The 9,768-nt window shown below is 35.7% G+C and overlaps 1 protein-coding gene across 1 annotated transcript; it reads right to left on the bottom strand.

Moving 5' to 3' along the window:
* Positions 1-3,734: 3,734 nt before the first annotated feature.
* Positions 3,735-8,890, bottom strand: LOC102294184 (sialic acid synthase-like). Its single transcript, XM_042224521.1, has 6 exons — positions 8,610-8,890; positions 8,318-8,533; positions 7,692-7,791; positions 7,158-7,312; positions 5,503-5,769; positions 3,735-4,582 (listed from the first exon to the last, which is right to left on the bottom strand). Exons 1-6 carry the CDS (start codon positions 8,739-8,741, stop codon positions 4,397-4,399), a joined length of 1,056 nt encoding a protein of 351 aa, XP_042080455.1. The 5' UTR covers positions 8,742-8,890; the 3' UTR covers positions 3,735-4,396.
* Positions 8,891-9,768: the final 878 nt, after the last annotated feature.

Here is a 9,768-nt window from a genome sequence, read left to right on the forward strand (position 1 = left end):
ATAGATAGATATAGATCTATATCTATAGATATATATAGATCTATATCTATAGATATATATAGATCTATATCTATAGATATAGATATATATAGATCTATATCTATAGATATAGATATATATAGATCTATAGATATAGATATATATAGATCTATATCTATAGATATAGATATATATAGATCTATATCTATAGATATAGATATATATAGATCTATATCTATAGATATAGATATATATAGATCTATATATATAGAGATATATATATATCTATATATATAGAGATATATATATATATAGATATATAGATATATATATAGATATAGATATAGATATATATCTATATATATGAAATTTAGCCCAGTGGGCACATACCGGGCATTTTCCCGGTGAGCCGACTCAATTTTGGGCCGATGGGACGGCCTGAAGTGCCCGCTCCGCACCAGCCATACAAGAAATGGCAGCAACCCATTCGTTCATTTTCATTAGTGAAACTGGATTACCCAATCAAATGTCCTAACGTGTTTGGTGTGGAAGAAGCAGCGAGAAGGTGGAGCTGGAAAGCCGAGAGAGGACACTGAAAGAAACTAATATGAGATGCAGCTAAATGTGTCAGATTAACCGACATGTTAGCATCGGTCTGGCTGTGACTGTAACATAAATGTACCAGCAGCATCTAATAATCAAGCTTTACAATCACAGAAGGCTGCTGGTGCTGAGGAAGACACACGTGAATTTCTCAACACGTGAATTTCACCTTCACGTGGTAAGAAAATAGATGGAGGGACATAATTAGGAAGGGATAGATTCAGGAATTCGGGTAAAATCAATGGCTGCTTTGACCATAAACCATTTGCTAATAGTAGATTTTAATTATTATCACACACTGCAGTGCAACTGAGAAATAACACAACAACAACTGTACTGACCCGATTAATACCTATGTTAAAATCAATAGTCAAACAAAATAAAATGATATATAGAGATCATGGTGAGTCGCCTGGACCACAAATGCCTGGGCTGATTATTTTATCTCAGTTCAGCCCTGCCCAACAGCAATAACTGATTTAGCCTATTCAAAGACATGAAGGTCCTGGTCTCACATAAACAGCCTGTGGTCTTAAAACAGAAAGTAAAACAAAGAGAGGACAGTCTTAACACAAAGCAAACAATGTCTGAAGAATTTATTAAATAAATAAATCCACCCACTTGAGATGACTCAGTGCAGACAAACTGAAAATTCATGTTTAACCTGTTTATACTACAGAATTAAGAAAATGGTTCTAGAAGAACATGTATGAGCAACTTTTCAGTGTATGTAGCAAACCTGAGTACTTTAATTTAATGTAGATGTGGCAGGAAATACTACAAAGAAAATCACAAAGATAACATAAGAAATATTTATTTGTTTTTGCTACACAAATTGGTCCGTTTAAAAGACAATAACAATTTGAACATTGCCTTCTGTTGCCTCACAGGCCTCTTCCAATCACTCTTCCTCTGTGCTCTTGCTTCTCCATCTTGTTTCGTAACACCTGTATAAGTCACTTGAGGCCTTGTTTTTATCCTGACACATGGCTGAATTGTCCTTCCAATTGAGTGCGCTCAGGCACAACATGAGTAAGATTAATTGGTATTCAGTATGTTGCATTTTGAACACCAGTGTTTCTACCTCGACCAAACACATCTAAATGATGGAATTTTTAAAGATTTATAAAGTTAATATTGGTGAGACAAATAGAACTGTGTTTAGAGTTTTGAAATCTTGAGTCAGTTGGTTGACACATACTTTCAGAACTGTGTGAATAGTCAGTGAAGCTTTGAATGTAAGTACAGTATTCTCATACACCAGTTAATCAAGCCTTCTATTTCTGAAGAGAAGCCAATAACAGTTAGTGTTGTTTTTTCAAAAACCTCCACCTTTTAAGTGTATTTATTATTGTGTTCTCTAAATCAACAGTTATTAATGAAAAAGGATCTGAGGTTAGATGTGTTTGGTTTTTTTGTTTTTAGATGGGGACAACAGCATCAATTAACTATTCTATATTTTTGCTAAGAAATTATTATATGAATTCAAAGTAATTTCACAATAATTTTCCTCTGGTTGTCTGCACCCATTCTTAAATGGCTGGATGGCCACCAGTAGAGGGCGCCCACAGTTTGAGAATCATTGCTCACAGGGAAGGGAAGGTGGCCTTAAACGGGGAAGACCTGAAATTAAACAAAGGGACACAATTTTTTCCCTTTCTTTAACATTTTTTCAAAGAGTTTTTTTAAGAGACTTGCTTTAAAGACACTCAAGGAGTGTGATGGTGTTGTTTGGTGGATGATACATGGATGTTCTGTGGTGTCCTCTGCTGTCTGGTCTGCATATTTGTTTCTTAAAGGATGTACAGATTGTACTTCTGAAAATGCAAACAAGCTGGTTCATGTCATACATTAGTACCTATATAATAACACAGGGCTTCTTCAGTTTGTTAGTCAACCCCATAGGAATTGTAAACAGAAATAATACCCAAATATCCTCTTTGATTCTATGACTACCTAGCTTTTTTGTTTGTTTTTTGTTTTTGTCTTGTAGTTGGGTTTAAATTGAAACAAATTGAAGCTGCAGCAATTTTTACCTGGCAAGCAGCAGTTAGAAAGTAAGACTTTTATTATTCATTTTAGCTCATGTCTTTTTCATTAGAGTAAACTTTACGTGCTATTTGCTTGCCAACTTAATTAGAAATCTAACACTATTTATTATTTATAATAGTTAGCTTTTTTGTTATCTACAACCCGATGTTTTACAACATTAAAGTGGTGTTTGAGTTTACTATTTAAAGCAAAACCTATGAAATGTCCAAATTGCCCCAAATTCCTCCATGCTAACAATGAACTTTAAGCTATGCTGTGGGACGAGCTGCCCCTCAGCTTCTGTGCTGCTGTGGAAAATGAGTCCACAGAAGCATAACCTAATTAACGTTGAATTTTAACTGCAGGAGGTTCAGTATATTCAAGCTGAGAGTAGCCTGTGCCTTAAGTTGCTCAATGCTTCTCTCCTAAACCCCTCCCAATCCTTCACACTCTCATTGCAGTATTCTGTAAAGCTGAAGCGGGTTAAGCTTGACTCTTGCAATAAAGATTTGTATGCTGTTTATCACTTTGTCCTTTGCCTGTTTCCATTTTTTTCTTTTCTCTTTTGTCATGTCAAAAATAGCCGAGACTTTTGTGGTACTGCTGGCCTTCCACTAACAAATGCTTAAGCGATAGATGATCTTCACTTTTGATGAGGTCACCCATTGTATTTCACTAACAACTATTAGCTCCCTGAATTAGCCATGGATTGCAATAAATGTTTATAAAACCTGACAAAATTTGTTTTAATTATAAATGTACATTTAACTATTTTGCATATAAATGATTTGACCATTTTTGTGATGGCATGAACAATTAATAGAGACAACTGTTTAAATGTTGATTCCACTGTTTCTAAGGTTAAAAAATGTCATTATTATATTTAAACTTATAAACTGTTTTTGTAAACTGTGTTTGTAAATTACACACTGATGTGTACCTAACACCTAATTATACTCAGTACTGCATACTTATATCTAATGTTACCAGCTTGGGTTTATTAATCTGTGTCTAATTGGTGTGAAGCCTCTGTATTGACACATTTTGCCATATTTAAGTGTTTGGATGGGAAGGGATGAATCACTCCAGAATAAAGATGATGCAAACTAGATGTTTTCAGAACTTTTTTATTTAAAGGATAATTATTAAAAAATCCAGGACCATAATCATTTCTCCAAATGTAAAGCCTGCAAAAATGACAGAGGTGGTAAAGGTGTGTTTGATTGGTGTGGAACCTATATAACCATATATCACCATAATCACTCAATAATGTGTGCTGGGAAAACAGAAGCAGGAAAAAAAATCACTCACAAAATAGTGAAGGTGTTTGTATATTCTTATAAAGTGCATGTGTCAGTTTTGACAAATCTCATACACAGTTGTTTCCTTATTTTGGGGGAAATGTTTGCATATCAGATATATTTGCATCTGATGCTATAAATGTAAACATTCATTCCTAACATGAGAATATGCAGATATTTTTGCCTTTACATGCAAACAGTGCATGGAAGCATACAGATAGAGCACCTTAAGCTGCATTCTAATTCTGAAGTACAGACATGTTCACATTTAATTTGCTTTATTTGTGCAAATTATGCAGAGGAATGACAATTCCGCTCTCCCCATTAATTTGACCAGATACACACCTTATCTTCATTTAAGCCCATATTTTCTTCCCTTATTTGTTGTTTCTCTATCTGTTCACATCACCTGTCCAATTTCTTTCTACATTTTCTAACCCTCTCTTTCTGGCTGCCTCTATTCCAACAGTTTTGAAGGTTATTCATTCTATCATGTCTGCCAAGATGCTGTCATCTTCCTTCACATCCACTTTGATCTTCTTGCCCACTAGGTTCTGCATGTTCTCTGGAGGGATGCCCGTTGGCTCACCAACCTTCACAACAAACATGTCGGGGTTGAGCACTGTACCTTTGGAAATGGCCACCTTAGCTATCACTGACTTGCCCAGCTGCGTAGAAAACAAAGAATACAGAAATCACAGATAGATTAACAACATATAAATACTAAATATTTATCATTTTTATGGGAACAACTTGATCTATCTCACAAATAAGGTATTGCCACATTGCCAAATGTTGCCAAGGTTTAGTCTTTGTTTCTCTAAATAAAATTTATACCATAAGTATGTATTTTATGGTAATTATAAGCTGCTATTACACAACGTGGCACTGAAATTGTCAGCACTATTAATGTATGAATCTATTTGTGTTTGCAAGTTCCCACAGTGAGTTTTCTTCCAAAGTGCAAGAACGTCTTAGGTTAATGATTGATTTTAAATTGATCATGGATGTGACATCGTATTGTTGTCTCTCTGTTTGTCCAGGCTGTAACCTGTTTCATGCCCAGTGATGGTAGGGAGAGGCCCAAGCCCCCTTTGGCAGAAAATTCAAAAGGTACTTTAAAATAAACGTGATGGATAGACCCTACATGAAATGAGACTTACTATAAACCTTATATTATGTAACATCAACCAAGTGTCTAATTTCTGGCACATATGCACTTAAAGTAAAAAGATAGACATATTTGGAACAGAATAACAGAGAAATATCTTTGCACAAAGACATGTGAAATGTGTGTGGTTGTACAAAAGGGACCCCAGTAATTTTTTAGTGCACCTTAATTCAGCTATGGGGGTTTATGTGATTATTGGAGTTTTCTCTGTATTATTGTAGCGTTATTTATCTTATAATATAATGTGCCTTGATGCAACTGTTGTTGTGATTTGGTGATATATAAATAAAACTGAATTGAATTAAATTAATGAAGTGGCACTTGTGAGAAATAATAAAAAATCAAGCTTGAAATGCAGACTTCCAGTCTCAACATTTAGCTTTTTGCTAAAGTTCATCCTAAATGAATCAAACTGACCTTATCATGGCAGGTCTTTTCGCATGGTAACATTTGCTTGACTGGTGACCCCATTGCCGTCTCCACCAGTCGGATTGCTCGGACCAGCTCTGCCAGCTCGGAGGGCTCCAGGGATGCCTCATGGTCATTTCCCTTCCAGGTCTTATCTAGGGTCACATGGCGCTCCACAACTTTTGCTCCCATTGCAACAGCAGCCACAGTGATGTAGATGCCTTGCTCATGTCCAGAATATCCAATTGGAACATCTGGAAATTCTTCCTGGAATGTCTTCCAGAAAAAATGGAAAAATCAGAGTAGAAAACTTGTTTGCCTGTTTGTGTACCCACCACTTTCATACAATACAGTGGTCACACATACACAATTTAATTTAACATCTAAGCAAAGTGTGTAAACAAACACTGGTTTCTCAAGTCTTTCATTGGCAGGTTCCTTCTCTCTAGAAAACAGTACCTACAAAACTTTGTGATAGTGTAAGATGACACTGTAATATCATATAACATTTAAAGAATGGATTTGAAGTTAAGTAACTGTTGAGCTAAATGTTGTGTTAGCTTGTACGTCTTGTTCTCTTGTTGACAACAAGATGTTTACAGTTGACAAGAAGGACTTTCGAAATTATTACTACAATGACCTGCTCTACTAATGTGGTTAATGAATCTTCATCTCTGGCAATGTGCCATGTATGAAGAGATGGAAAAACAATCCCACATCCTGCCTCTCCAGTGCGCTCCATTTCATATGACTTTTAGTTTCCTTTGGTACTGTTCACCATATTCCAGAGAGAATTTTCTTTATTGTTTAGACAGTTTAAAACCTTCTCAGCAACCACAGTGATGTGATTACTTGAATGGACACAACACCGGTCACTAACTGGTCCAGCTGGAAACTGCCAAGGCTCCATAGACCCTTGATCTGCTATTTTCTATGGTATAGACAGTGGGATATATAATGTGGGATCTGTTTGGAGTTAGTAACTTTAAGAAGGTATGTTTCAGAAGGCATGCTAATACAGCCGATCCTTATAACAGGCTAAGCTAGCATACATTTGGGCAGTCTTTTCCTTAATTGCACAAAGATGTAAAATCTGTATCGTTAATGATAGGAGCAATTAATGGTATAATTGCAGAAAATAATAAATCTTTAAAAAGGCACTAGAAATTAAACTTTTTGCAAAGAGTCAAGTGCAAAAGGCTAAACGGCTCAGTACCAGAGTAGAACTACAAATAATTACTTTTACTAAATGTCTTTATTATTAATCTCACATTTATTGTGTTTGATCTGTTAAAAGCATTTCCATTTTTTAAATGAACATAATTGGCAATGGGAAATCTTCCTATGCTTAAGAAACTAACTAAAACCAAACTTCATGTGTGCAGCAACAGCTAGAGCCAAAAAAAAAGGAGAGAAAAAACAAAACAAAAAAATGCCATGAGTAGCTGCCACTGAGGACGAGATTAATCCGAATGGGGAAACTGAAGGTTCAGGTAGTGTCCTAAGAATTGTCATTTTTACTAAAAGTGTTGAGGAATGTTGCTTGAAGGGATTACCTTTTTTGGAACACGAACGTTCCCTTGTTTGCTGCTATGGATTGCAATAAAAGCACATAATCAGAGAACATGATGACTGAGTATGAGGAAATTATTCACCAATATTACCTTGATCACACTGAGGTTGACCTCTTTAGGATCCAAAGGGTAGGCGCTGGTGCATTGCAGGAGGGTGAAGTTCTGCTTGTGCTCCTTTACGGTCTTGTAGACACGCCGTATGGTTTCCATAGACTGCATCCCAGTGGATATCACCATGGGTCGCCCTGACAATGACATATGTATTATGTAATCCAATATACTGTTTAGATGGGCATAAATGCAAGATCGGTAGTTAAATTTAATAATAAACTGACAGAATCAGAATAAAAGAGAAAATTCAGGTGCTATTTATAAATAAAATATCAGTGTAGCAGTATTTTGTAATTTTTTGTTGTACGTTTGTCATGTTGTTGTACGTTTTAATGGTGCCCACTATTTCAGCGCTCAAATGAGGTCTCTATCAGGGAGCTTGTTTTTTTTTTTCCTAAGGCCTACACCCACAAGGTGGGATCAGCTATAAAATGCACTGTACATTGCAGATTTGCTGTTTCCCACGACAGTTTAGGTGAGAGTGATTTGAAGTACTCGCAAAATGCCTTGTACCTTTTTTGGCAGTTTTCTCAAGATATGGAAAGTTGTTCGCATCACACGAGGCAACTTTGAAGAAGGGCACATCCAGCTCATGAAGGAACTCCACAGCCATCTATGGATGTCAGATACATATATGCACTGAAAAATTCAAACATATAACCAAAGAAAGCTAAGATGGAGTACATCAGGCCTAATGACTTTATTGTGTCTCGGCACTGAGTGTGTAAATCTCCCGAGATCTACAGGAAGGACGGAACATTATCCTGCAAAAGATTTTGCCTTTGGCCCTTATCTCTCATAGGTGTTCAGACAAGTTATGGTGTCTCAATAGGTCATAGCATACTATTCACATCATTTTCTCAAATTATTGAGGGATTCCTTGTGCTATGTGGAGTTGGGTTTTTTTTTTTTAATCTTGGAAGAGACCACAATGACAAGGACAGAGGATAAAGGTAATTATTGACATCAACTTAATATTGATTTGCAATAAACCTTGATTTTGTGTCCACTTAACCCTTGATGGGGTTTTACAAAATTTATGCATCAATACTCAGCACATTGTTGAGTACCACACTGTCCCTGTTGATTGAAGTGAAATTCACTGCACACTCTTATTAATCATAATTTTTATCCTATACCTCATCCATGCCAGAGGCGGTGAGAAAGATGCCGATGTCTTCTGCATACTTTTTTAGTTCCCTGTATTGATCATGACTGAACTCCAAGTGACGCTTGTGGTCACCGTATGTTTTCCCCCAGGAGTGCTTTGAATTGTAGGGGCGCTCCAAGGCTCGCTTGCTGAATTTGAACTCTAATTCACTTTTCTGGAATTTTGCACAATCGGCACCACAGTCCTAAGAAGAGAAGAGAAGTATTTTTAAAATAATATTCTTGAAAAGCTCTTTAAGGACAAAATTTCATTTAATTTACCTTTGCCATCTTGATCATTTTTTTAGCAATCTGAATGTCTCCCTGGTGGTTTTGTCCAATTTCAGCAATGATGAAACACGGATGGGAGCCACCGATCATTCTGCCGGGACATAATGCAAACTGAAGAGGCATGCTGCTAACAGAGAAATTGAACAGATGATTCAAATTCAGATTGCAAACGACCAAAGTATCCGAGTTGCGAGAGGACAGGAAGTGGTTACTGCTGTATGTTGTACTTTATACACCCAAGGTACCGCCTCCACAAACTTTTTTTTTTGGAACATAGGCAAGAATTCATATATCCCTACCTTAACCTAAACCAGATTTTTAACATTTTTCATAACACCAAGTTTGAACACTTAATTATATTTTGGTTCAAATCTCAAACAACCTTTTAAAGTCCAATTGAATCCAAATGTTTTCATTTTATTTGAACAAAATATTAAAAAAGAAATTCAAAAATGAATTTTGCACAACTGATTTTCCATCATTATCAGAGTTTTTTGAGCCACAATATCTACTGTGTTAATTGCCGTCTGCAATATGCACTTTAAATGGGAAAAAAAAAAGAATTTTGTTGATGTTTTCATAAGCCGTGAATGTTATTATAAAACGTCCTCTGTAAGTCCTCTTCAGCTAAACATTTTCATCAGACACACTTTTCACCACCTTAGGTGTACTATAACATAAAATTCAAGAATTACAAATAAGAAAAGAAATTTAGTAATTCAACAAAATGCTGATAATGTTTGACAGATACATTTCATGGTTTATTAGAAAATATGAAACTGAATAAGGTTACCAATAAATGTTGCAGTACTGCTTTACTAAATGCTTTTGATTAGGCCATATCTAGGGGGGGGTTTGCATCATGAATGTTCAACAATTTTGCGATGCTAGTATTTAGTGATAACAAAAATGTGCAATGTTTCCAAACTTTTGGAACCTACAGATCACTAGAAGCAATTACATCAGAGTACCGACTGCTTTAATAGTCTTTTAGATATTCATCCTCAAACATTTATGAGTGTTTAATGTGTGAAAGAAAGGCCAGTGGGTCAACTGACCATTTCTCATAAAAGTATATCTTAAAGTATTAGATACATGAAGCTAAAATTTCACAGCACTCATACATGTTAAAAATTGATACCATTATTTT

The sequence above is a fragment of the Haplochromis burtoni genome, unplaced genomic scaffold, assembly GCF_018398535.1.
Source record: "Haplochromis burtoni strain Fernald_Lab_line unplaced genomic scaffold, NCSU_Asbu1 Contig_140, whole genome shotgun sequence".
NCBI lineage: Eukaryota > Metazoa > Chordata > Actinopteri > Cichliformes > Cichlidae > Haplochromis > Haplochromis burtoni.